Source organism: Fusarium falciforme, chromosome 4 (genome assembly GCF_026873545.1).
Source record: "Fusarium falciforme chromosome 4, complete sequence".
In the NCBI taxonomy this organism is placed as follows: domain Eukaryota; kingdom Fungi; phylum Ascomycota; class Sordariomycetes; order Hypocreales; family Nectriaceae; genus Fusarium; species Fusarium falciforme.
In genome coordinates this window covers 4,733,299-4,757,553 of record NC_070547.1, presented here as the reverse complement: position 1 = coordinate 4,757,553, position 24,255 = coordinate 4,733,299, and the positions used below count along the sequence as shown (strand labels likewise).

Genomic DNA, 24,255 nt, shown 5'->3' with positions numbered 1-24,255 from the left:
AATTAATGCACCTTAAAATACAAACCAATACCTCTCAAGTGACAATTCATACCATCAATCTGCTCCGATCCTCCAACGTTGACCGCCATGAATTCTAGATCCCCTTCCCCCACCACGCCCAAGAGCCCCTGTCGAAACTGCTCCAAGACGTGCAAGATCTCGTCCATCTACTGGCCAGAGCTAAAGCAGATTCTAGAAAATGACCCCAGCAGGTTTACTGACCTCGATCTCGAATGCCTCTGCTTCGAGCGCATGTCCATCTTTGAGGATGAACACGTCAGAGACCCAGCGATGGGTAGTTACACCCACGGAGCTCACGTCCTCCCCTGCGGTCACATCTTTGGCGAAAAATGCCTCGTACGCATGTGGGAGTATGCGAATGAAGCTGATGGCTGGTTCGCCTGTCCAGCGTGTCGTCAAGCTCTCGGTTATCACGCACACTGCTACCACGACCTCAACTCCCTCCCCATGCCTCAGTCACTGGAAGAAATCAAGCAATTCCCCTATTTTAGAGACAACGTCCTCATATCAAACAAGTGCGGCGACTGCATCATGATGGACGAGGTCAGGAACCTCAGCTCCATGGCACAGAACCATCTTCCCCCGATGGACCTCCGCGAAGGTGAGTATCTGGGCGTGTCCATCTGCTCTCCCGACGCCATGTGGGCACCTTCGACGGATCCCTACAAGGCGGACCCGATCGTCCGTACGATGCAGCCTTTTGGGGTGTTGAAGGACTTTTGCGAGCTATCGCGGAAGTCGATGTCGGAGAACTGGGAGGGGGTGTGGAGGTCGGTGGACCTTCGGGAGCTGGAGTATCGCCTGCACGTTTTTAGGGTGTCGGGATATCCTCGAGCGTATGCTTAAGGGGAATATATAGACGGTGTGAGGTTGGGCCATATTGTAATTCATATAATTTTACTGTTTTATTTTCTGCAGACCACTTATTAGCTATGAGCCGGTTCAAGTGACAAAACATCCATCTATGCGGCGGCTTCAAAGTCCAGAACCAATCCAGGAAGAAGCTCAATCGACTTGGGGCTCTCCTTTGTGCCCAGCAATGTCAACCTGACCTCAGCCTTGCTGCCCCCATTCGTCAGAGTAGACAAAGCAACTTGGTTGCTCCCAGGGTTCTGTCCAGCAGGAAGCTCATAAGGCCACGAGAACACTCCCGCCTCTTCAGTAGCGACCGTGTTGTGAATGGCGTCATAGACTGGCTTATAAGTCGAGATATCATTCTCCGGCAGTAGTACTGTGACCCGTGAGAGACCTTTGGCGTGAGAAGGATGCTTGGTGTACTCGTGAGGTCCATCCTCTCCCTTGAACGGCGACCGAAGATGCCTCTCAGTAACATCAACACACCAAAACGGCACCGTCGCGGGGAACACACGTTTCCCCTCAGAATCAAGAGCAACCGAAACAAGACACTTCATAAGAACACCATCTGGTCTGTTCCTCTGCAGCGGAACAAGATCGCTATACGTGACACCCGCAGCAGCATCCGCAACCCGCTTCTGAAGCTGCACATAATCGGCCTCAGAGTTCAGCGTGTGCGCCCAATCAGCAATCCTTCCCTCCTCGAGGTTTCCCCAACGGTGAGCGCGTCTCTTTTCTGGATCTACCCCTTCAACAAAGGCGATGAATTCAATGTAGGTGCCGTCGGCGAGGTGGATGAGTTTGTTGACGGTAAGGCCGTCGGCGTGGGCCCCGCCGTCGATGACGATGAGGGAGTCTTTGAGTTGGTCTGTGACGGTTTGGAGGGTCTGAAAGGAGACCAGGATGGCGATGTGGTCAAGAATTGGGAGGGTCATTGTTGATTCTTTGTTTTCTTTGTGTTTGAATGAGCGAGTGTCCCTGCCGCTTTGTTGAATGAATGAATGAATGGTGTTCATGGAAGGGTAGTGCGGGGGTTCGGAGGTGGTTCGGAGGACGCGCATAACAAGCGCCAGAGTCGACATTTACAGGTGATTCGACGCCCATTTGTATTTTATTTGCATATGGCCAATCAATTGTATAGGGGACATGTTGGAGTTGCTCCACCGACCTTGTTGAACACGCGGACTGTCGGCTGAGGTTCCGATGGAGCAATTGCTGGTGTGTTTTGTGCCATAGCTACTCAACACCGCATTGGACTGCAAGCTTACATCGCGATACTCATCCAATTACACTATTAATGGATAACAGTGATGAGATATATCGATACCATATAATTGTTCCTGTGGGTGATAGAATCGCAACACTTGCCTTGCTGTAATGGATACCAGCGTATTGCTTCAACCCAACCTCCACGCCAACCATCCAGCTTCCTTCAAAGCGATGACTTCTTTCATTCGCCGGTTCGCCATTCGTATCAGACCATCGAATCACAATCGACCGTCCAGCCTCTCTAAATAGCCTACCGACTGCCGCTCGGATCGTCGCAGCCTGCACATAAGATTCACCCTTGTGTTGAGTGAGATCTAAGCGCTTACCATCTCCGCGTCTACACCAAGCTCCGTCGCAAATCCGCAACATCCGGAAAGCGGCACAGTTAATGATTATAAAGCTGTCATCATGGGTTGAAGCGGGGTTGGGATGTTAATTAGGGACCTGGTATATATGAGCGAGCTTTGCTGATGGGAGAGCTGTGAACTACGCTTCACATCTCACATCCACTTACTCAAAGACACAATGACGTCCCTATACCAACAGACCGTCCCACCGCTGGTCAAGTTCCTCAAGAACTTTTCCCACCTTCTCCAAAAAGGCGCCAAGTTTTGCGAGGAAAAGGGCGTCAAGCATGAAGACCTCCTCACCTACCGTCTAATCGCCGATATGCGAGGGTAAGCAATCCATCACCAATTCAGCCCAATTCCCCTCAGACGTATCATCTCTAACATGACATATCCATAGACTTACATACCAAGTCCAATCCTGCTCCAACACAGCCAAACACGCCGTCTCCCGCCTCGGTGCCCCCAACATCCCCATCTTCGAAGACACCGAAACAACCTTTACAGAGCTGCACGCCCGCATTGACCGCACAATCGAGATCCTCGAGTCCGTAGACCTAGCCTGCATCAACGGAAAGGAAGACCAAGAGATAATCATGGAGACGGGGATGGGCAACTTTCGCTTCACGGGGCAGAGATACGTCTCTGAGTTTGTGCTGCCCAACTTTCACTTTCATCTCACTTCTGCGTATTGTATTATGCGTGCGCAGGGAGTCCCTATTGGGGCTTTTGATTATCTGAAGGATGTTTTTGAAAAGGTTGAGAAAGAGTGATGGTTGAGGGTGGGATATGATATGCGGGAAAGGGAGGGTATTCTTGAATGGGGGCCGGGAATTGTCCGTGAGAAATTCTCACCGTCACCAACCTACTTAATGGCAAGAGAAACCACATCTTAAAGATATCAACAATACAACATTGAGTCATCATGTCTTCTGAAACACCCTCTACCCGCATTCAAACACCAGATGTCACCACATCAGAAGTCGAAAGAACAGCTCACGTCCAGGGCCTAATGGACCGCCTCCTCGAAAAGAGTCCCATCTACAACTTCATAATGTCCCCCGTCAAACTCATCAGCGCCACACAAGGAACAGTAACAACTCAAATGGTCCTAAACGCCAACCACGTCAACAGCAGAGGAGGTCTGCACGGCGCCGTATCGGCGACAATCATCGACTTTGTGACGGGTCTTGCCATTGCGTCTTGGGATCTGAGGGAGACGACGGGGGCGAGCGTTGATATGCACATCAGCTATCTCAGCACGGCAAAGGTTGGGGATACGGTTGAGATTGTGTCTACTGCGGACAAGGTTGGAGGGAGCATGGCTTTTTCGACTATTCGGATTTCCAAGGTTGGGGAGGATGGGAGTTTGACGCCTGTTACTGTTGGGCAGCATACAAAGTATGTGAGGCAGAGCTCAGCAAAGACGGACAAGTCATGAGATGGGACATCGCTATAGAAGAATGTTGAAAGAAACATGGAAGATATGGAAGATGCCTAGAGGCGACATAGATATAACACGGAAGGTGACGAGACGGATGGCATAAAGATCAATACAACTATAGACTTCGCCCTCAAACCCTCCCAGTCGAACAAGTAATCCCCCCATCTACAACAATCTTCTGCCCCGTAATATACCTCGCCTCTTCAGAAGCAAGAAACAAAACCGCATTCGCAACATCCCACGCATCCCCCATCCTCCCCATCGGAACCTGTCCATTCCTCATCTCGCAAAACGCCTCGTATCCTCCTTCCTGCGGGAACCTATCCGCTAGACTCTTTGTGTAGGGTGTATCCATGAGGCCTGGGACGACGCTGTTGAGGCGGACCTTTTTGGGGGCGTATATAACGGCTGTTGTCTTGACGAATTGGAGGATGGCCGCTTTGGCTGTGTTGTATGCGACTTGGGGTTTTCCAATGTATCGGAGTCCTGCGATGGAGGATATGCACACGATTGATCCTCCTGTTGGTTGCTTCTCCATAATGGGTAGGACGTGATGGCAGGCGAGGTACACGCTCTTCAAGTTGATGTCCATCTGCGCATCCCAAACCTCCTCTTTCAAACTTGCCGGATCCCCAGGTTGACTCTGTCCAACGCTCGTAACCAGGATATCAATCCGTCCATGCATCTCGAGGCAAGCATCAACGAGCTTCTTCACCGAGGCGTTATCCGTGGCATCGGTAGCCACGACATCGCACCGTCCCCCCTCAGCTTCAATCGTCTCCTTTGTCTTGAAAGTTGAAGCGACAGTCCTGTTTCCTCCAAAGACAACAGCTCCTCTTCTCGCGAGTAACACGGCGCATGCAGCACCAATGCCCCATCCATCGGCACCAGTTTGCCCGAGGCCGACAACAAGAGCGACTTTTCCGTGCAAATCCAACATGACGGAGACGGAAAAGGAAATGACAAGCGAGACACAAAATAATGATTGGCGGCCATCTTTTCAAAGGCGCCGAACGATGCAGTTATAAGCTGCACATGATGGCCATTTTCCATCATTTCCAACGGGTTTCTTGTGTCCTGTCGGAACTTCTCCGTCGGCAGGATTGCGTGATCACCGAGGATGCGGAGCTCCTCCGTCTGCAACTCACGGCGACACTTGCAAGAAACGTCATTTGGGGGGTGTAATACATAAGCCATGATAGGCCAGCTCTTTTACTACTCAAATCCCAATCTACACTCGCAACAAAATACACATCAAAATGGCAGACATCAACCCAGACTACGACCTCGACACCCCCATAACCTCCAAGGTAGGCCTCCGCCAGGGCCTCGCCTCATACGGAGACCCTCACTTCTCTCTCTTCCTGCGCAAGGTCTTTATCAAGGCCCTCGGGTACAGCGAAGATGCGCTCTCAAGACCCATCATCGGCATCGTCAACACATACTCGAGCTTCAACCCGTGCCATGCCAATATTCCGCAGCTGATAGACGCCGTCAAGAGAGGCGTGCAGCTTAACGGCGGATTGGCGATTGACTTTCCTACCATCAGTATACATGAGTCTTTCTCGAGCCCGACGAGCATGTATTTGAGAAACTTGATGAGTATGGATACTGAGGAGATGATCAGTGCTCAACCTTGTGATGCCGTCGTGTTGATTGGAGGTTGCGACAAGACCACGCCTGCTCAGTTGATGGGAGGCATCTCAGCAAACAAGCCCATCCTCCATCTTGTCACAGGCCCCATGATGCCAGGAAGTCATCGAGGTGTGAGAATCGGAGCTTGTACCGACTGTCGTAACAACTGGGCAAAGTACAGAGCTGGCGCCATCGATATTGAGGATATTTCAGCTATCAACGATGAGCTGGCACCGACTGTAAGTTCAACCCATCTCAACTCGTGCCCACAAACTCATTGGCTCTCAGGGTGGAACATGTGGTGTCATGGGCACAGCAAGCACCATGGCCTGTATCCTCGTCGGTCTCGGCATGATGCCTTTCGCAGGCGCCACAGCTCCCGCAGTCTCAGCTACTCGTCTCCGCATCGCCGAGGCCACAGGAGGACACGCTGTAGCTGCATGCAAAAATCTCGACCAGCTTCGGCCGCAAACTTTGTTAACGCGCGAGTCGTTTCTCAACGCCATCATTGTTCTTCAGGCTATTGGTGGTTCAACCAACGCTGTTGTGCATCTCATGGCCATCATCGGACGTCATCCAAAGGTGGCTGGCACCATCACTCTGGACACTGTTGACGAGATTGGCCGAAGGACGCCGTTGCTGGTTGATCTGAAGCCCAGTGGCGACAATTACATGACTGATTTCCACAATTCAGGTTTGTCCTTTACATCTCAATAGTTGACCAGAGACTGACATCCACAGGTGGCATGCTTGCCCTCTTCCATGAGCTCAAGCCTCTTCTCTACCTTGACGCCATGACAGTAACCGGGCGAACGCTTGGTCAAGAAATAGCTCAAAACTCTCTCATCCCCGTACCAAGAGAGCTCAGCGTCATCCAGCCCTTCGACAAGCCCCTCTACCCGAAATCATCACTCGTCGTGTTGAGAGGCAACCTAGCCCCAGGAGGTGCCGTCATGAAAGCCAGTGCCTCCAAGTACAGACGTCTCCTCCAGCATTCTGGCCGAGCGGTCGTCTTTGCCAACTCGGCAGACCTCGCAGAGAGAGTAGACGACCCTGATCTGGAGGTGACGCCAGATAGTGTTCTCGTTCTTCAGAGTATCGGACCCATCGGCAACCCAGGCATGCCAGAGGCTGGAATGATCCCAATCCCCAGAAAGATCGCTTCACAAGGAGTATTGGATATGCTCCGTCTGTCAGACGGCCGCATGAGTGGTACAGCAGGCGGAACCATCGGTCTTCATATCTCACCAGAATCGGCCAACCCCGATTCAGTGCTGGGAATAATCAGGAATGGCGACCTGATCACCTGCGATGTTGAGAAGAGGATACTCTCAGTTGATCTGTCAGACGAAGAAATCGCCCAAAGAATCCAAGAGAGGAAAAAGACCTTTGCCGCGAGCGAAGGCGCCGCAGCACCGTGGGTGAAGAGAGAAGGAATGAGAGGTTATCGGGGACTGTACATGCGACATGTGAACCAAGCAGAGGCAGGAGCAGACTTTGACTTTTTGACGGCCGATGGGCCGCCTCGATCATGAAAGTTGTTGATGTCTGTTATATACTTGGGTATGTGGGTATAAAGTCCTGGAAAAGGTCTCGGACTATAGTGTCGACGTTGATGGAATCCGTCGCTTCAAAGTATTCGGCAAATGTATCGTTCATGAGAAAGTCTTCAAATGCGTTTCCGCTGAAGGCGTTCATGCTCTCGTTGTTGCTCATTGACAGCGTAGTGTTGGGATAGGAGATGCCAACATCCAAGCCTGCCAATGTGGTTTGCGTAGACGTGATGACGGGCCCTTCTGTAGCTCCACGACTGTTTGTAACGCTAAACTGCCCATTTCTGTCTCGTAGCCATCGAATCGTTGATCTTCCCAGCTCATCCAAGATATCCCGGCTTCGTTTTGCCCCTGACCAATGCTCACCAGTGGCGCTCAGCACACTCAGAGAAATGCTTAGATCTCCCATCAAAACATCAATCTCAGTATCACGAGCAATCTCAGGTACCACTTTGATACAGTATAGCAAGGTGATGGTGCTAAGAACGAGAGCGTGAAAAGTCACCCAACTGTGCACCAAAAGATTCTTCTTGTACAAGCTGTCAAACAACTTGATGCTCTCACGAGAACTCTGGTGGCACTGTACCAGAGCCTCACTGGAAGGCTTGGGTATGGCGGGACTGGGTCTGAGGAGAAGCATTCTCAGACCGTGATAGCGCAGCTGACAGGTCGTTCTCAGATAGAATTCGGATGGCGCGTTGGGAGAGACAGGAATCTGGCTTGCCCACTCATCCAACTGACGCAGCATAGATATTTGCCAGTCATTGATGTCGATGACTGGGGGGTATGCGTAACTAGGCGAGTCTCTGATGATGCTGTTGGCAACATACTTGATCTCCGAGTTGAGCTTGGCCGCCTTGAAGAGATGCATTGCAAAGTCCATCTCCTTCTCAGTTTCTGGAAGCCGTGACTGGTTTACGTCGCCAAACTCATTGTCGCTCAACCCTTGAGGCATCTATCCTGGTTAGTCAAGGCCCAGTTTGCCTGTCAGCTTCCACTTACACGAAGTTCGCACGCCTCATCCCTCACACCAATAGGACGGCCCATCATGGTTGCAATAATCCGATCAAAAGAGAAAATGACCCAAAATATGCGGGCGCGCATCTCCTGCTCCAGCAAAGATATCCCAGAGCCAATGTTAATGTTGCGCTGGAGGCCCAGGTCAAGCAGGGCAGCGAGGCAGTGATAGTTGAGGTACCACACATTCAGGCGGACAAAGGGGCTATGAATAGTGAAGACGAGGAGCAGGAGAAGGCACTGAACGCCTTGTAGAGAGTTCTCGAGGTTGAGCTGTTCCAAATGCTGTAGGGCAGACAGGCAGTATGATTCTGCTGGGATGCGAGCCCTGAGCCGACCGGATAGTACAGTAGCCCCTATGGCCAGAACCATGAATACTTGAAAGGCAACAACAGGGTCTTTTTCTTCCTGCTCATATGCCTGATCCAACATCTTTAAGAATGTAGGCCGATGAAGGATAGGGTACTGCAGGTGTATCGCGTCAAAGTAGGCATCGCACAACTGCTTGGCCATATCTCGAGCGGGAAGAGGCAGAGGCCCTTGGATCGCCTCAACGAGTTTGGTGGGAAAAGGGGTATCGCGGCCTGATCGGCTTAGCCTCTCATCCTGCTTCGAGGCCGAGTTGAGCATCACTCGCGCCAGGAAATAGCCGCTCGAAGGGCCGATGTATCTTGGGTCTTGGTTCGTCCCCAGAGACACCAGTCCAATCTCATGAGACAGGGCACCAGCCCCTGTAGGCCCAGGAGCCGACCTAACAGGCTGATTATTTGGTTCTGTAATTGTTTCGTTGACTTCCTCCGTATAGTCCTGGGTCTGCAAAGCAGAAGGAGAGTGTAGTATGGTATCTGTGGTATCATCCAGAGCAGCTTCACTCGAGGCTTCTCTAATCTCAGGAGGCGGCTCCTGGGATAAATCAACATCAGGGCATCTTGAGCGTACGATACCCTCTAGCCAAGATATACGGCGCTTCAGAGTCGAAATGTATCTACCTTGACGTTAACATAGGAATAACCACGGCACGCTTGACCTACTCCCTAGGCAGATCCTTCAATCGGGCGCTTTCTCCGTCTGTACAAGCCGCACCAGCATTTCGACAATTTTTACACGACGGCAACTCTCCATCACACTAAACTCATCAGTTCCATATCCCAGACACTAGACTTTTCAACGTACTCGTATCTTGCGTCGCTGGCAGCGGAGACACGCCATGCGCAGCCTGGGATTTCTCCGTCCCAGCTGATTCCGTTTTCGGGTCCGCGGCCCACTGGAACTGTCGTCTTCCGGCATCTTTGGGAATCTATTTGCGGGTGTGTTATTATTGGTGGATGGATGAGTAGCTGCAGGTGCTGTTGTTGAAGAGTGGAAGATGGAGTGGCGAAACTCCGATGGGAGCGGGGAGATGCCGTCAGAGGTTGGAGGCGAGACGGAAAAACGCCGCGTGGTTTAGGTAGAGGATAATCAATTGACCCAGTTCACGATGAAATAAAACCATTGAACGCTCGTTCAATTAAAACAAATACTATTCGTTATTAACTGATTCCATAATTACAACCACTTGTTCAAGACAACTCTCTACCTCTTCCCTGTTTAACCAATCCATCCACCAACCTCCATCTTCAACTCCTCATCCCCACAATGGCATCTCAACCCCCAGAAGAATCCCTCAAAATCCACGTCGCCGCCTCAGAAGCCCGACGCCTAGTCCAAGACATCCTCAAAGGCAACGGCGTCCCAGAAGAGAATGCCGCCATCATCGCCCGCTGCCTCGTCGCCGCCGACCTCCGCGGCGTCGACACCCACGGCATGAACCGCATCCCCTCGTACATGGAGCGCATCCGCCAGGGCGTACTCAACGCCAGCGCACAGCCTGTCGTGAATCAAGTGACGCCGGCTGTTGCCCAAGTTGACGGGAAGAATGGCTTTGGCTTTGTTGCAGCCTATAAGGGTATGGCTGCTGCTATTGAGTCTGCTCGTGTGTTTGGTATTGGCATGGCTAGTATCAAGCATTCGAATCACTTTGGTATGAGTGCTTGGGTTGTTCAGCAGGCTCTCGACGCAGACATGATGAGTCTTGTATTCACAAACTCAAGCCCTGCTCTACCTGCCTGGGGCGGCAAGAGTAAGCTCATGGGTGTATCTCCCATCGCCTGTGGTGCACCAGGCAAAGGCCCCATGGAGAACTTCATCCTCGACATGGCACCCTCAGTAGCAGCTCGAGGCAAGATCTACAAAGCCAAGCGACGCGGCGAAAAGATTCCATCCGACTGGGCCCTCGACTCCGAAGGACGCCCAACCGATGACCCGGAGGCTGCCCTCGGAGGCGTCATGCTCCCCATGGGAGGACCCAAGGGTTCCGCCCTATCCATAATGATGGACGTCTTCTCTGGCGTGCTCTCTGGCTCGGCCTTTGCCGGGCACGTCACAAACCCCTACGACCCATCCAAACCCGCAGACGTCGGCCACTTTCTAGTCGCCATCAAGCCAGATCTATTCATGAGCTTGGACGAGTTCCGCGAGAGGATGGAGTATCTGTACGAGAGGGTGGTGGGTTCAGATAAGGCAGCCGGTGTAGAGAGAATCTATTTTCCGGGCGAGATTGAGCAGTTGGCCCAGAAGGAGAGGGAGGAGAATGGGATTCCGCTTGTGCAGGCTGAGATTGATGCTTTGAATGAGGAGGCGAGGAAGGTTTCTGCAGACACTTTGGTCACAATGAAGGATTGATAGTTGATGTAGAGTTAAATCATTGGTTGGAATCATGTATCAATACCAGAAAACTATTCAGGCGTACACCCGTTATTGATCATGGCAATAAATACACTTCTTATATCGCTATGTGACCAGACGAATCTCATGCATGAGGAAGACACCTGGCAGCAAAGAATCCCCTATCCTTGAGAGCGAAAACGAACTATGTTTAACAGCTACAGTACTTAGAGAATTGTCATATGAGTCATTTCGGAGCTCATGGTAGGTTCCAGAGGCCGGCGAGTTGTCCCCATAGTGGCCACGGGCATTCTCCGTCAGGCAACCCGCGGGTTTGTTCCGCTCAGCCTACACCAACTCAAGCGTGCACACTTTAAGAACAGAAGATCAACCATAGTGAACTTGACTTCCTAATCAACATAACAACAGTAAATCATAAAACTACACATCATCAACAACCATGACTGTGGTTCACATCGGTACCTCCTACGGCCTTATTCCATCACCTCTCACCACTGACATTGAACAGTCCTCTTCAAATTCCGACCTGATGTCGATGAATCCCATCGAAAGACCTTTGTCAAAGAACTCAAAACACTCAAAAGTCTATCATGCGTCAAGGATCAGCGCTTGGTAGTAGGCGGCCCGTCCATTACAGACCCCATCGCACGAAGCAAAGGCAACCAGATTGCCCTGCTGAGCTTTCACCAAGACCCTGCTGCGTTGGCAGAGTATCAGGCTAGCAGTGAGCACCACAGGTGAGTTGCACCCTACGATGAGAATGGGCAGGCATTAACTTGGTGTCAGGGTAACGAGTCAATATCTGTGGCCTTTTGCGGAGGATGTAACACGCTTCGACTTCGAGGTGGACGCTGAGGATGAGGACATGTTTGAAAAGACGTTTGGTTTCTCTCAGACATAGAAAATATATCTTAAACTGTTGTCATAATCCCTCTATCAAGGCCAACCCTCACACATCTACGACGTACACATCAAACAAGCCACTTCAGGACTCTCATGCAGTGTGAATCGCCAACGAGCTTGGCCCCTAGACTTCCGACGAGTCTCTCAGATTGAGGAGGTCCCTCTACCCATTACCATGCTCCTTCGAGATATGGGGGGCTTCTGTGTCTCAAAGTGAAGCTCTACCGCAGCCACCTTGTATAGAGGCATCTCGGAAAGCATGCCGAACAGGAGCAGAGAGTAACCTTCCAGTGCCTTACCAGATAGATGGTACTCTAGATCGCTGGCAAAGTCAGCTCGTCCACTCCTACAAGTCTTTCTACCTCTCTATGCCAAGGATGAAGGACCACTTTAAACATCATAGTCCCCGTCTTGTCGCAAGAAACATCAGATCAAGAGATCGTCTGGAATTATTGCGCTGACGAGCCGAGACAGTCATAGCCGGCGTGGCCATGGGCGGATGAATTGGTCTGTCGCTTCTGGTCATCGATCGCGCCGAGGCTTGTACGTTCCCGCGCCAAGTGCTTCGAGGTTGAGATCAACAGTAGTGAACTCCTTTCGGCGCGACTGTAGACGAATCAGTAACAGCGCTATCCACTCACAACCTCAGGAGTCAAGTTCCATGACATCCGTATCTTGAAGCGGCCGTATCTAGCAGCCGATGTAAATCCCGAATTATAGTACAGCATTGCGCCCGGTAGGTGAAACGAATATCCCAGAAAATCAATCAGACAAAGCAGGAAATGCGCCAGTGGCCTAATGCCGGCCAGTTCCACCCTCTCAACGTGGCTTTTGCGGTTACTCGGCGCGTGAGCCGCCGCTGCTGTGTCGCGCGCGTTTCCGGCCGCTGCTTGTGGCAGGGTGCATCTTGTCGTTGCGCTCTCTCTTGAGCTTGTCGTCCAAGACGCGAGCTGAGATATGTTAGCACTGGGCGCATCTTTATACAGGAGAACGTACTGAGAACATCGTATCCGAACTGGGGATGCTCCAAGCACAGAGCCTTGAACTCGTCTTCGGCCTCGGCGCGCAGTGTATGGGAGCGGGTAGCCCAGAAGCTCGCGATGGGTGCGCGAACGGTGGTATCGTCGGTGCTGGTGTAAGCATAGACGTAGCGGGCGTAAGCGATCTCGCCCTTGGCAGTCGAGTTGACGCAGTGGATCTTGGAGCTAGCGAGAGCCTTGAGGCCCGAGACGCCAAACTTCTCGGCGAGTGTGTAGATGCGGGCGTGCTTGAGGAGCTGGTCGCCGCTGTTGTCGACCGAGGGGATCGAGGGGTCCGACTCGAGGACGCGCTGGCCGGGGAGCTTCTTAGGGAAGTATTCGCCAGTGTAGAGGAATTCGAGAAAGCTTCCGACGGTGTCGATGTCGTAGTCTGGGAGCTCGATCTGACGCGGCTACGGGGTGTTAACGGTCTAAACTAGACATATCACAAGGCGCAAAGGTACTAGACACTGACGCTGCCATCCTCGACAAATCTGTCGCAAATCTCCTTGAAGTAAGGGCTCTGGGCCAAGAGGCCTTGATGCGCCGTGAGAATTGATTGATCGCCTGATCCAATGAGCAGGGTAACGATCGGGCTCATAAGATAGTTGGCAAATGTGACTCTAGGATCTGCGATTTCGGCATCGGCGAAAGGAAGCTCGCTCCCGTTGGGGTTCTCCTGCTCCTCGCCATCCTGAGTGTTCTGGGTCTCAGTCATCTCAACGTCGCCGGTCGGCTCAGCCAACCCCTCGTGGTGCCCATCTGTAGGCATTTTGAGCCGAGTGACCGTGGATCTTTAAAAAAAGGAAAGTCTTGAGCAATTGGAACCAGAAACGAGCGTAAGTCGGCGCGCGCGTTGGAATCGGTCGCAACACCGACGAAAGCTGATTGAGGGGCGCGTGTGGGTGTGTATACCAGAGGAGAGGTGGGAGCTCTAGATGGATGCCGAGGAGACACGCTAGTCCGAAAGTAGAAGCCAGCTTGGCAGGTCCGGGGTAAGGAAGCTGATGCCTCGTGCGCAAGGCATCAACAGAGGAGCCAGCTACCCTATACCTTCACATTTGAACTGGAGCCGCTATCGGTGTGCCCCGCCCCCACCAATCTCTTGGAGTCACCTCTGACCAAACCAACGCTGGACCTTCAATTGGCCGTCAATTGGCATGGAGACAAAGAAAAAGTAGCAAACTCCAAGCCAACCCATCACTTTCTTTGTTCCTGGCCTACCTCCCCTCCTTTTCTAGACGCCACCTCTTGCCATTGTCTTGATCTCCTTAAGATGTATGGTGCAGCGCAGGTAACTATAGCCATCCCAATCATCCTCAATTCACCATGGATAGTAGACTCATTGATCGTCAGCTCGAGATACGGCCTTCTGCCGATGAAGCTCGCGATGCCTTCAACCAGGCCTGGTCCGACTCGAACCGTCCTACTCTCCTCCCCGTCTGCGCCTCCACCCCCGCCGATCTCCTGACTCCTTCTGCCGTGTATCTGAAGCTCTCGTCAGGGTAAATACCTTCTGTTCTAGCTTAGACCGCTCGACCTGTGACTCACGACTTATAGAGCGACGGCCGAATACTCATTTCTCCTGGAGAGTGCAACTGGAAGTACCGAAACTGTTGGACGGTATAGCTTCATTGGCGCCAGTAGGCTCCCCTGTGTTCCCCCAAGTGAAACAATGTCTAAGTCCTTCAGACCCCCGAAAAGTCTTGACAACCGGCGACGGCTACGATCATGTTGGCGACCCTCTCCGAGCCCTCGAGGCCGAACTCTCCAAAGACCGAGTCCTTGATATCCCCTCCCTACGACTTCCCAAGCTTTCCGGCGGTGCCGTGGGTTACGTCTCGTACGACTGCATCAAGTACTTTGAGCCCAAGACCGAACGACCGCTCAAGGACAACCTCAAGATCCCCGAGGCTCTGTTCATGTTGTTCGACACCATTATTGCCCTGGATCACTTCCGCTCGACTTTGACTATCGTCACCCACATGAAACTTCCCGAGAATCCCTCGGATGATCTCCAACCCGCCTACGATGAGGCTTGTGCTACGCTGCGAAAGACTCTCGACATCATCTACCAGCCTGACACTCCCCTTCCCACCCAGACATTGGGTCCCCAATCAGACTCGGAGCTACAGTATTCGTCAAATGTTGGCCGAAAGGGCTACGAGACGTTTGTCACGGAGCTCAAGAAGTATATTGTCAAGGGAGACATTATCCAGGCTGTGCCGTCACAGAGGTTTTCCCGCAGCACCAAGCTTCACCCCTTCAACATTTACAGGACCCTCCGCACACTGAATCCCTCACCTTATGTGTTTTTTCTTTCATGCGCCGACTTTCACATTGTCGGTGCTTCGCCTGAGTGTCTTATGAAGACTGACGGATATGCCCCTCTCCCTTCGGACTCTCGGTTTGGCTACACCGCCGCCGAGGCTCGCTCACGGCCTCGCATCGTTAACCATGCTATTGCTGGCACCATTCACCGTGGAAAGAATGCCGCCGAGGATGATGAGCTTGCGGCTCAGCTTCAGGCTTCTAAGAAGGACCGCGCTGAGCACGTCATGCTTGTCGACCTCGCTCGTAACGACGTGAACCGAGTCTGCCACCCTACCACGGTCAAGGTTGACCGGTTGATGAGGATCGATCGATTCTCTCACGTCCAGCACTTGACTTCTGAGGTCTCAGGCGTGTTGCGCCCCGAGTGCACACGCTGGGACGCCCTTCGATCCATCTTCCCTGCTGGAACCGTATCAGGCGCCCCCAAGATCCGAGCCATGGAGCTGATCTACGACTTGGAGCAGGAGAAGCGAGGAATCTACGCAGGCGCCGCCGGCTGGTTTGGTTACGACGTGGTAAGAGTGGACGACAACAGCAAGCCCGAGGACAAGATCTTTATGGATGAGGGACCCATGGACACCTGCATCGCCATCCGCACCATGCTCGTCAAGGACGGCGTTGCGTACATGCAGGCGGGTGGTGGCATCGTCTATGACAGCGACCCGACGGATGAGTGGATGGAGACGATGAACAAGTTGTCGGCCAACCTTCGCTGCGTGGAGCTGTCGGAGAAGTACTTTGGTGAGGGCGTGAGCACCAAGACGGTGGAGGAGATTATTGCCGAGGAGAGGAGGAAAGGGGAGGAGGAGGTCAAGGCGACTGAAAACTGAGTGTACATGTTGTAATGATGTACATGCTGCAAGTGGTAGATAGAATGAATAGTAGAAATTCATTGTATATCCATGAGTGTCGAGTGTTTGCCAACATGTTCACTGAATATGGTGCCTGTTTATATGGTCGCTGCTTTGTTCGGACGACATTAACCATGACTTTGTCTCGTGAACGGTTCTTTCTATATGGTTCATGTTCTAGTACTCGATAATTGACTGTTCACATCCACCAGTTCCAAGACGTTCATCTTAACATGATGGAATATATCAAAGGCAGTGATGTTGAGCTCAACTATATAATGGCTTACAAGTTGCCTTCAAACTTACTCTCATCTCATCACTCACAGCTCACTCTTCTACACTCAATCAAGTGTAGATATCAACGCTACAGCAAAGCAACACCACCATCTACGCAACTCACCCTTTACTCACCAACCAAAACAGCAACCATGCCACGCAGCACCATGTCGTCTGCAAACGGGCCAGAGCACTTCTGGCCCAACATCAAGAACGCCATCCTGCAGAACCCAGCAGGTCAGCCGCCGAGTCAACGCATGGAGCCTCAGTGCCCTGTCTGCTTCGAATCTTTTGACATCACCACCTTCCACAGGCCATCGGGGAACGCGCCCATCTGTGTGGTACTCTTCTGCGGACACGCCATGTGCAGGGGGTGTCTTAGACAGGCGGAGGAGTCTGGCGTCGGAGGCGAGGATAAGAAGTGTCCTTGCTGCCGGACGGCGCTGGCCTGCAGCTGCGGCGAAGCGTCCAAGACGTTCACGGTGCCTGACGCCAAGACGAGCCCGGACACCGTGTTTGACGCGCCGCTCACCAAGCCCGAGGACCCCAACGGGGACGTCCAGCCAAAGTGCCACCGCTGCACGGCCTCGGGGGAGTGGCTTAACCGGATCGACAACGGGGACTGGCCGAGAGAGGCCGAGACCATTGAGCCCGGAGCCGTGCGGTTCTTTTACGGGGCCGTCGACTCACTCGAGTCTGAGGGCCGGCCCATAACTCCTGAGTCCGTCTCCAGCGCGTTTGGGAGCGTCACTAACGATGAGTACCAGATGTTGACCAGTCGCCGCAATGACTTTATGAGTCAGCGAAGATCGGAGCTCGAGAGCGCAAACCCGTGGTTTGGAGGTCATCGTGAGGCCGATGGACTAGACCGTTACAGTTCTTCCAGCCGCCATCACGAGCGCCGCCGCGAGGTAAACGTCGACTACCGAGCCCCTCTGGATCCTCCCCGCGCCCGTCACATCGAGTTTGAGGAGCGCCGTCGCATGCACGACAGACTGCCAGAGGAGAGAAGCCTTCAGGACCAGCTCAGCGGTCTCACTCTAGGAGGCGAATCACGTTTTGATGCCTTTGGAAGGCCTCGGCGTGGTGATGGGAGAGATCGTGCCCAACAGCGCTTCGACGAGCCTGGCTTTGACGAGCCTCGACGACGACGAGATGCCGGTATGGGTGGCATGGCCAGCTATGGCGACTTTGGAGCAGGACGTGAGACTGGCCGTGATGCCTTCTCTGGTACCCAATACGGACGGGACACCGGCAACCCATACTCGGGTCAACGCGGACGGGAGACAGACAACCCATACTCCGGTCAACGTGGACGGGACACCGGCAATGGCGCCCCACAGGCACGGAACACCGGCAGCCCTTACGGCGGTGCTCCATACGGAGGTGATATCGGCAGAGATAGGCGCTTCCCCAACACCCAACGCGAGGCGAACCCTGACCCCTTCTCCAGGACTGAGCGCGGCCGCGAGACGACACGCCCTCAATACCAATACGGACGCGAGACAGGCGAAGATGGCGACATCAACGCCAAATTCGAGAACAACCCCGAAGCGCAGGACCTCTTCCGGGAGAGCATGGAGCGGATGAGAGCCTACGGCAACCTCACCGAGGAAGAGCTGTCCGACCCTTCCTATATCGCATGGCGCAAACGAGAGGCCGTCAACGAGACTCAGTTGAGGGCACTAGCGGACCGTAATCGCGCCTACAGAGGCGGAGATGGGCCTTCGGAGAGGCGGCGATGGTAAGTGTGAGGTTTTCCCGTCTGAACGCCGTTCTGGACGGGCCGAGAGATGACGCGGCTGCGAGTGTAGCTAGGTTGCACATGGCGGAAATTCAGGAACGAGAATGTTGCTGAGTCAGACTGTAAATTAGTGGTAATAAATCATCACCTTTTCTTCACATCATCCACCCTTGCTTGGATCTGTTTACGCACGATGCCGTCAGAGCCGTCGTTTCGTACGTCAAAGAGAGAGAGACCGCCACCGGTGAAACCAAATGACAATAACCCCGTGATGCGTCAAGGTGGGAATAAAAAAAAAAAAAAAAGGTGACGACGCGTGAGAAAAACAACTAGCCATCTCGTTAGTGTTCGGCATACCGGCTCGTGGATTGATCGTCCATTCCACTCGGCAACTCAAAACCGGAATGTATATGCCGAGCGAGGGTTTCTTTATAGCCAAACACGATATCAAAATGAATCAATCAAAGACTGAAGAGGATGAGAATAAAGAGAAACGACAGAGGGGAGAAGGGGAAAAAAGTGGGGGATAGCATCATCTCACCGCGCCGTGCCGGTATCCGATCGCGCCCAATCGACCCCGGCAAGTCGGCACGGCGACATCCACAAGTTGTAGACGCCCGGTTTTGGAATGAATTTCAGGGCTTCAGGCTTGTCAGGGTCTGGTTTCCATCAGCGGGATCAGCAAGACACAAGCAAACAGACGGATAATTATCTCTGGATGGTCTGCTGTTCCTCTCTTCAGCAATCTGTATCTCTTCATCTTACACAGATAATCCATCTCCAATCTATTCATCCCCGTCATCGTCAACAACCGTTCTATTCCCTTCAAGTCCCACCTCGCTTCCTCGGCACCACGATCCTACCCACGAGCCACCCCATGAAAGCCCACACCCCCCCCCCAATAGCTAAGCTTCTAGTGGAGGGCAGTCCGTCCTGTCTCGGAAGTACGGCTTCGTCCCCAAGCTTGCCCTTGAATCTGTTCGTGCCGTTTCTTCCAGGACGCGACGAGGCCCTTACTTTGCGGCGGTAGACTAAGAATAGGCGGCAGCCCCCCCCAGTCCCAGTTCCAGTTCTCCCCCCTTCGCTGTAATACATACATCCCTTCCCACGACGACCGTCTGTCTCTTTCTCCCCTCTCTTTCCCCCCGCCCTCGCTGTCTATTGTTCCCCCCATTTTCTCTTGGCCCTGTTCGTCCCCCTCCCCTCCCCTCCAAAAAAAAAAAAAGTGTCTTGTCTCGCCTTGTCTTGGGCTACTCAAGAGTCCAGGGGGGCCGGCCTAGAAGCGCCTCTGCCAAGCAAATAACTCGATCGCGCCGCCCATTCAACTCACTCACATCTTGTGTGCCTTTGAGCCTCAAATCAAACAAATTACCAAACCTGTGCTTCCCAATTCCTAGGCGTAGCACCTCCAAGCCCGCCTCCGTCGAACCGTTCATGTAAATGCCTTCCGCTCTGCAGGCCGACATGGACCCCGCCGTCGTCGGCCTCCCTGCGTCCACCGCCATCGCCGGGCTTCTCGCTGTCGGCGCCACTGCTATCGACACTCTCATCGATCTCAACATCTCACCTCAGCACGACACGGCTATTCTGAACCTTTTCCTCCGTGAGGTCAAGGAGTGTCGCTCTTCGATTCACGCCCTCTGCAAGACTCTCAGCCTCATCGAGAATGCACAAATTCCATTCCCAGCTCGCGCAACATGGATCGGTCTTGATGAGCTGGTCGCCACTCTGACCGACACAGTTCTCGCCTTTTCTCGCATGTATTCCCTGTGCTGCGCACTCGACGAGGAGGCTGCGCGCTCGAGCCCTGAAGATGCCACAAGACACCTGGAGAAGCGCATAAGGGCCCTGTGCGCCCGTGTCCGGTGGCATAATCTGTCAATCGCCATGATGATGACCGTAATAAACTGGTGAGCAGGCCACATAACCCACAGAATCATATCCCTGCCCCCTCCCGTTTGTTCGCACAGACCGCAGAATGGCTGACTGGATGGAAATACCAGCCCCGGGGAAAAGGACGCAAAAATTAGCCGCGACGAACTTGCCCACCGCATTAGTCGACTTCTCACCTTCAACGTTGGTCTCGCATCCCGTTTGCGAAGCGGCAGCCGGCCCGGATCCTCGGCCGCCAAGCCTCCGTCCCCCGGTGCCCAGCCCGCCGAGACCTCCGCGATCGCCCGTGCAGAAGTGGGTCCCACCCCCGGATCTTGGCCCTCCAACCCGGGCACCCTCGCCGATCGAAAGGCCATCTCCCGCCTCATCCTGCCCGTCACACTAGAGGAGCTGCGGGACGACTTCGAGTACTATGTGCCTGACATCCCCGAGCAGGTCGGGGGCTGTGATTTTGTCACAGGCGGTGTGCTTGTCGGCACTCCATATGAATTTACGCCGGCGCGATGAATGACACGGCTGGATTACTATTAGCGTATGAATTACCAAAGATGAAGAGGACGTGTCCTCGGGAAGGATAATCATCAGGAACGATGACGAGGATGCAAACTCGGTGTTAGGGTTAGTAATTGCAGGCTTCTTCAAGGCCGGTCGGATTAGCTTGCTGTCTTTTTGCTTGATGGTTGGGGTTAGACGGGCATTCCCAAAGGTTTTCATGATTGTAAATGGGTTCTTTGTTTTTCACAAGGTGGACAAGATTCATCTAAGCATTTAAATTCAGTTGAGATATCCAATCAATTAAAAAAAGACCATTGGGTCTGGTGCACTTCTTAAATGATGTACTTGTTTCCGTGCATCTTGACCTTGTCAGCGTAGGCCTGGACAGAAACCTCGGTTGTACGCTCAGGGAAGTCCTTGAACGAGAGGGCGTACGTGGCCACCGAATGGGCAATGAGCTGTAACGCTGGTCAGTTACACGTTCGTCTTGACACAATACACGACTCACCTTTGTGTTGACCTCCCAGGCAGTGTAGTTGACGTTGCCAAGGTCGTCGCACAGCTGGTGGTAGCAAGGATCGTACCACTGGCCAGCGATACCACCAAACTGCTCTGCCTCCTCCTTGGTCTTGACGCCCTCGGCACCAGTAGCGATGCCACCAGCGGGGATACCACCACGGATGAATCCGTCATAGTCGCTGCGGCCGTCAAAGGGGATAAAGGTGTAGTTGAGACCCTGCTCCTCGTACCAGTCGACGTACAGGTTGCGCAGCTCCTCAGAGCCGGCGGGGTTCTCAGAGTTGGTAGCGTTGTAGATCTGGTAGGCAAAGTTGGGGCTGCCCATCATGTCGTAGTCCATGAAGAGGCGGATCTTGCGGTTCTCCTCCTCGGGCAGCACGGCAACGTAGTGGTCCGAACCAAGGAGACCCTCCTCTTCAGCGGCCCACCAGGCGAAGCGCACGCAGTTGTTGACGCGGAACTTGGAGAGCTGGGTGGCGACTTCAAGGACGGAGATACTGCCGGAGCCATCGTCGTTGATACCAGGACCCTCAGCGACACTGTCACTGTGACCACCGAGCATCACACAGTTCTCGGGGTCACCGAGACGGGTCTGGGCAATAATGTTGGTGGTAGAGATGGTCTTGACCTCGGCGTCAATGTACGCAATAGCATCAATCTTCTCGCCATCCTTGAGCTTCTTAGCAATGGCCTGGCCCTCCTCGCCACCGAGGCCGAAAGTAGCGACATGGTTAGGAGAAGGAGTTCCCAGAGTTCCATGAACCTCCTCCTTCTCGTAGTTGTACACCACGGCGGCGACAGCACCAGCCTTGCCGGCATTCTCCGACTTGGTACCAAAGGGGCAGGTTCCTCGCAGGATGAGAGCAATGTTGCCCTTGAGGGTCTCGGGGTAGTCGGACTCGCTGCAGCCCTCATTCTTGACGAGGACGAGGTCTCCATAGACGGGCTGCTTGTTCTTGGTGGGAGGAGTCAGACCCATGGGCGACGCGTCCTTGGGCACCGAGTTGCCGAGGACGAGGCGAGACTCGAAAACGTTACCCGACACGGCGGGGAACTGCTGGTTAGAGACGGAATAGTAGCCGCCCAGCTTGGCCAGCTCAGCGTGGATGTAGGACAATGTGCCGAGGTGGCCTAGTTAGCAATCATCAGCATCATGCAGATAACACGGCCGAAATCGGCAAGCTCACCTTCACTACCAATGACACGAGTAGGATGTCCATACTCCTCCTCTCCATTCTTTGCAATCTCGTAAAGCTCCTTGGCCCTCGTCTCGAGGTTCCCGGCCTTGATGCTGCTCTGCAATTCCTTGGTATCGATCAAGGGCAGACTGGTGAGGTCATCGCTGCTGGGTCCCGAGCTAGGCGACCAGGAGCTCCACGGGAGCTGGACATTGAGAGGAATCTGGAGGGCTGAGACACCCGAGAGCGCCGTGGCAGCGACCAAGAGGCTCTTGGCAGTCATTGGAATGGTGAAATGAGAATCTGTCTTGCGTTGTTTGTGGAGGAGAGAGAGATGAAGGAGGAGAGTTCAAGTGATACAGCCCTTGTGATGAGGTGCTGGGACTCGGGAGCTATTAGTGGCTGTGGTTGCCCACTGCGACGCCAGTCAGGCACAAGCTCTTATCGCGTCTCGCCGCTAGCCGCTTTGAGTCATGAGCTTTTGCCTCCCCACATTAGGTTGCAGCATGTCTCGGATCTTGCCTGTTTGCCCTGGACTCACAGAGATGAAGGTGTTTACAGTGCAGTGTGTACAAAGAGAAACCTGCTGCAGAGTTTAACTGAACTAAAGCATTGCGGTTTCCATGGATGCCGGCTCTTGAGGGTTGGTTGTGATCCCCCTTCACAACCGTCTCAAACAAGACTGCGAGTCCGCGGGTCATAGTACCATGTCTGCCCATCAACAGTAACATAATGTCTGGTAGACTTCTCATCCCACTTGAACTTGTGTTGTTGTCAGTCCTCATCGAGGCAATACAGTTCTTTGCGCTCCCAGCGCCAGTACATACCAGAAGCCTCGTCAAATACCCATGGGTTACCCAAGACTTCTGGACAATGAACCTTGAGTTGCAATAGCTCCCGAACATCGGGCTCCTTCTCGAGAAGGTGTCGAACCGCTGCTTCATGGCCTGTAAGACTGAGGCTGTTGTCGTCAAGAAGCTCGAGCAAAGTGCAGGCGTCATCAAGGTCAGTTCGTTCCTTGATCGATCCCTGTCGTTGAAATGCAGTGACAATTTTCTCCCTGACTTGCTAGCGAGGGCTGAAAACCGGGACTTTCACTCCAATGACATCGGCCATGACGATTTTGTTGTCTGTGTTGCTCAAATCGTACTGGGGTCTGTCTGGCCATGCGTTCATGTCGAATATCTCGATATCGACGTGTCTGATCGAACCATCTGATCGCTTGAAAGCGAGGGCTGGAACAGGCACACCGTGGACTGTCTGTGCAACGAAAGAATCGGGACAATTTTGGAGAAGCCAGGAGGAAATCGTTTCGCCATTGATGGTAGGTGTGGGTTGTACAACCAAGTCAATATCCTCAGTGAGTCTAGGACGGAGACCATGCTCCCGTCGGAGAAGCGCTGATGCAGCACCACCGCTGATACTGAACTGAGCCTTTACTGCCGACAAGCACTGGGCTAGTTCTTTGATGGCTTGCACAAGCTCTTGCAGGGAGAGAGGCCCGCTAGCCGGAGAGGGAGGCATGCTTGGAGTCAAATGGTGCAGGTTGGTAGGTTGTACAGAAGAGAAGGCTTCTGACCCGTCTCCGCGCGACGGTGTTGCTTAGGTAGAATGCGAGTCGAGTTATGCACCTTGGATTGACATTGCGACCCCACCTTTAGCTATCACCCCCTTTAGCTATTACCCCTCTTCATCAATTACCTGTCTTAATCTATTACCCCTCTTAAATTATTACCTATCTTTAATTATTACTATTTATTAAATAAGTAATTATAGTTTTATTTATATTAATATAAATAATTATATTAATTATAAAATAATATTAATTTTAAGATTTAAAAATATATTATAATAATAAATAAATTAAATATTAAAATAAAAATAAAAATTTTAATATTTTTTAAAAATCTTATATATATTATTTTTTGTTTATTTTTCTTAATTAATTTACAATAATTAATTAAATCTTAATATATATATTTTTTATTAAAATTTTAAAATATATTAAATTAATTAAATTTTAAAATAATTAAATTTAAAAATATCTAAATAATAATAATATTATAAGAATATAAAATAAAATAAAAGAAAATTTTAATTAATTAAAATTTAAATATATAATATAAAATACAATATAATTATATAAATAAAAATATTAATATTATAAATATATTAAAA

At 52.3% G+C, this 24,255-nt stretch overlaps 15 protein-coding genes across 15 annotated transcripts; 9 read left to right on the top strand and 6 right to left on the bottom strand.

Annotated features, from left to right (window-relative positions):
• Window positions 1-87: 87 nt before the first annotated feature.
• Window positions 88-867, top strand: NCS54_00617200 (RING-type domain-containing protein; the record flags this gene model as incomplete). The annotated part of the gene is made up of 1 exon (XM_053151645.1): window positions 88-867. One exon carries the CDS (start codon window positions 88-90, stop codon window positions 865-867), a length of 780 nt encoding a protein of 259 aa, XP_053007620.1.
• A 116-nt stretch (window positions 868-983) lies between these two features.
• On the bottom strand, window positions 984-1,811 carry NCS54_00617100 (Hypothetical protein; the record flags this gene model as incomplete). The annotated part of the gene is made up of 1 exon (XM_053151644.1): window positions 984-1,811. The coding sequence occupies one exon, from the start codon at window positions 1,809-1,811 to the stop codon at window positions 984-986; it is 828 nt and encodes a 275-aa protein (XP_053007619.1).
• Window positions 1,812-2,670: 859 nt separating this feature from the next.
• On the top strand, window positions 2,671-3,265 carry NCS54_00617000 (Hypothetical protein; the record flags this gene model as incomplete). The annotated part of the gene is made up of 2 exons (XM_053151643.1): window positions 2,671-2,822; window positions 2,893-3,265. 2 exons carry the CDS (start codon window positions 2,671-2,673, stop codon window positions 3,263-3,265), a joined length of 525 nt encoding a protein of 174 aa, XP_053007618.1.
• Window positions 3,266-3,417: 152 nt separating this feature from the next.
• NCS54_00616900 (4HBT domain-containing protein) lies at window positions 3,418-3,933 on the top strand (the record flags this gene model as incomplete). The annotated part of the gene is made up of 1 exon (XM_053151642.1): window positions 3,418-3,933. The coding sequence occupies one exon, from the start codon at window positions 3,418-3,420 to the stop codon at window positions 3,931-3,933; it is 516 nt and encodes a 171-aa protein (XP_053007617.1).
• Window positions 3,934-4,066: 133 nt separating this feature from the next.
• Window positions 4,067-4,876, bottom strand: NCS54_00616800 (Hypothetical protein; the record flags this gene model as incomplete). The annotated part of the gene is made up of 1 exon (XM_053151641.1): window positions 4,067-4,876. The coding sequence occupies one exon, from the start codon at window positions 4,874-4,876 to the stop codon at window positions 4,067-4,069; it is 810 nt and encodes a 269-aa protein (XP_053007616.1).
• Window positions 4,877-5,195: 319 nt separating this feature from the next.
• On the top strand, window positions 5,196-7,106 carry NCS54_00616700 (Hypothetical protein; the record flags this gene model as incomplete). The annotated part of the gene is made up of 3 exons (XM_053151640.1): window positions 5,196-5,810; window positions 5,860-6,265; window positions 6,313-7,106. The coding sequence occupies 3 exons, from the start codon at window positions 5,196-5,198 to the stop codon at window positions 7,104-7,106; spliced, it is 1,815 nt and encodes a 604-aa protein (XP_053007615.1).
• A 16-nt stretch (window positions 7,107-7,122) lies between these two features.
• On the bottom strand, window positions 7,123-9,428 carry NCS54_00616600 (Zn(2)-C6 fungal-type domain-containing protein; the record flags this gene model as incomplete). Its single annotated transcript, XM_053151639.1, has 3 exons — window positions 7,123-8,079; window positions 8,127-9,044; window positions 9,315-9,428. 3 exons carry the CDS (start codon window positions 9,426-9,428, stop codon window positions 7,123-7,125), a joined length of 1,989 nt encoding a protein of 662 aa, XP_053007614.1.
• Window positions 9,429-9,776: 348 nt separating this feature from the next.
• Window positions 9,777-10,862, top strand: NCS54_00616500 (Hypothetical protein; the record flags this gene model as incomplete). Its single annotated transcript, XM_053151638.1, has 1 exon — window positions 9,777-10,862. The coding sequence occupies one exon, from the start codon at window positions 9,777-9,779 to the stop codon at window positions 10,860-10,862; it is 1,086 nt and encodes a 361-aa protein (XP_053007613.1).
• Window positions 10,863-11,304: 442 nt separating this feature from the next.
• Window positions 11,305-11,766, top strand: NCS54_00616400 (Stress-response A/B barrel domain-containing protein; the record flags this gene model as incomplete). The annotated part of the gene is made up of 3 exons (XM_053151637.1): window positions 11,305-11,323; window positions 11,374-11,602; window positions 11,652-11,766. The coding sequence occupies 3 exons, from the start codon at window positions 11,305-11,307 to the stop codon at window positions 11,764-11,766; spliced, it is 363 nt and encodes a 120-aa protein (XP_053007612.1).
• Window positions 11,767-12,605: 839 nt separating this feature from the next.
• NCS54_00616300 (BTB domain-containing protein) lies at window positions 12,606-13,559 on the bottom strand (the record flags this gene model as incomplete). Its single annotated transcript, XM_053151636.1, has 3 exons — window positions 12,606-12,718; window positions 12,765-13,200; window positions 13,263-13,559. 3 exons carry the CDS (start codon window positions 13,557-13,559, stop codon window positions 12,606-12,608), a joined length of 846 nt encoding a protein of 281 aa, XP_053007611.1.
• A 399-nt stretch (window positions 13,560-13,958) lies between these two features.
• Window positions 13,959-15,951, top strand: NCS54_00616200 (Hypothetical protein; the record flags this gene model as incomplete). Its single annotated transcript, XM_053151635.1, has 4 exons — window positions 13,959-14,081; window positions 14,144-14,292; window positions 14,348-14,430; window positions 14,480-15,951. Exons 1-4 carry the CDS (start codon window positions 14,064-14,066, stop codon window positions 15,949-15,951), a joined length of 1,722 nt encoding a protein of 573 aa, XP_053007610.1. The 5' UTR covers window positions 13,959-14,063.
• A 449-nt stretch (window positions 15,952-16,400) lies between these two features.
• On the top strand, window positions 16,401-17,996 carry NCS54_00616100 (RING-type domain-containing protein; the record flags this gene model as incomplete). Its single annotated transcript, XM_053151634.1, has 1 exon — window positions 16,401-17,996. One exon carries the CDS (start codon window positions 16,401-16,403, stop codon window positions 17,994-17,996), a length of 1,596 nt encoding a protein of 531 aa, XP_053007609.1.
• Window positions 17,997-19,432: 1,436 nt separating this feature from the next.
• NCS54_00616000 (Hypothetical protein) lies at window positions 19,433-20,392 on the top strand (the record flags this gene model as incomplete). Its single annotated transcript, XM_053151633.1, has 2 exons — window positions 19,433-19,902; window positions 19,996-20,392. The coding sequence occupies 2 exons, from the start codon at window positions 19,433-19,435 to the stop codon at window positions 20,390-20,392; spliced, it is 867 nt and encodes a 288-aa protein (XP_053007608.1).
• A 320-nt stretch (window positions 20,393-20,712) lies between these two features.
• Window positions 20,713-22,408, bottom strand: NCS54_00615900 (Peptide hydrolase; the record flags this gene model as incomplete). Its single annotated transcript, XM_053151632.1, has 3 exons — window positions 22,087-22,408; window positions 20,889-22,030; window positions 20,713-20,838 (listed from the first exon to the last, which is right to left on the bottom strand). Exons 1-3 carry the CDS (start codon window positions 22,358-22,360, stop codon window positions 20,713-20,715), a joined length of 1,542 nt encoding a protein of 513 aa, XP_053007607.1. The 5' UTR covers window positions 22,361-22,408.
• A 443-nt stretch (window positions 22,409-22,851) lies between these two features.
• NCS54_00615800 (Antigen) lies at window positions 22,852-23,601 on the bottom strand (the record flags this gene model as incomplete). The annotated part of the gene is made up of 2 exons (XM_053151631.1): window positions 22,852-23,106; window positions 23,164-23,601. The coding sequence occupies 2 exons, from the start codon at window positions 23,599-23,601 to the stop codon at window positions 22,852-22,854; spliced, it is 693 nt and encodes a 230-aa protein (XP_053007606.1).
• Window positions 23,602-24,255: the final 654 nt, after the last annotated feature.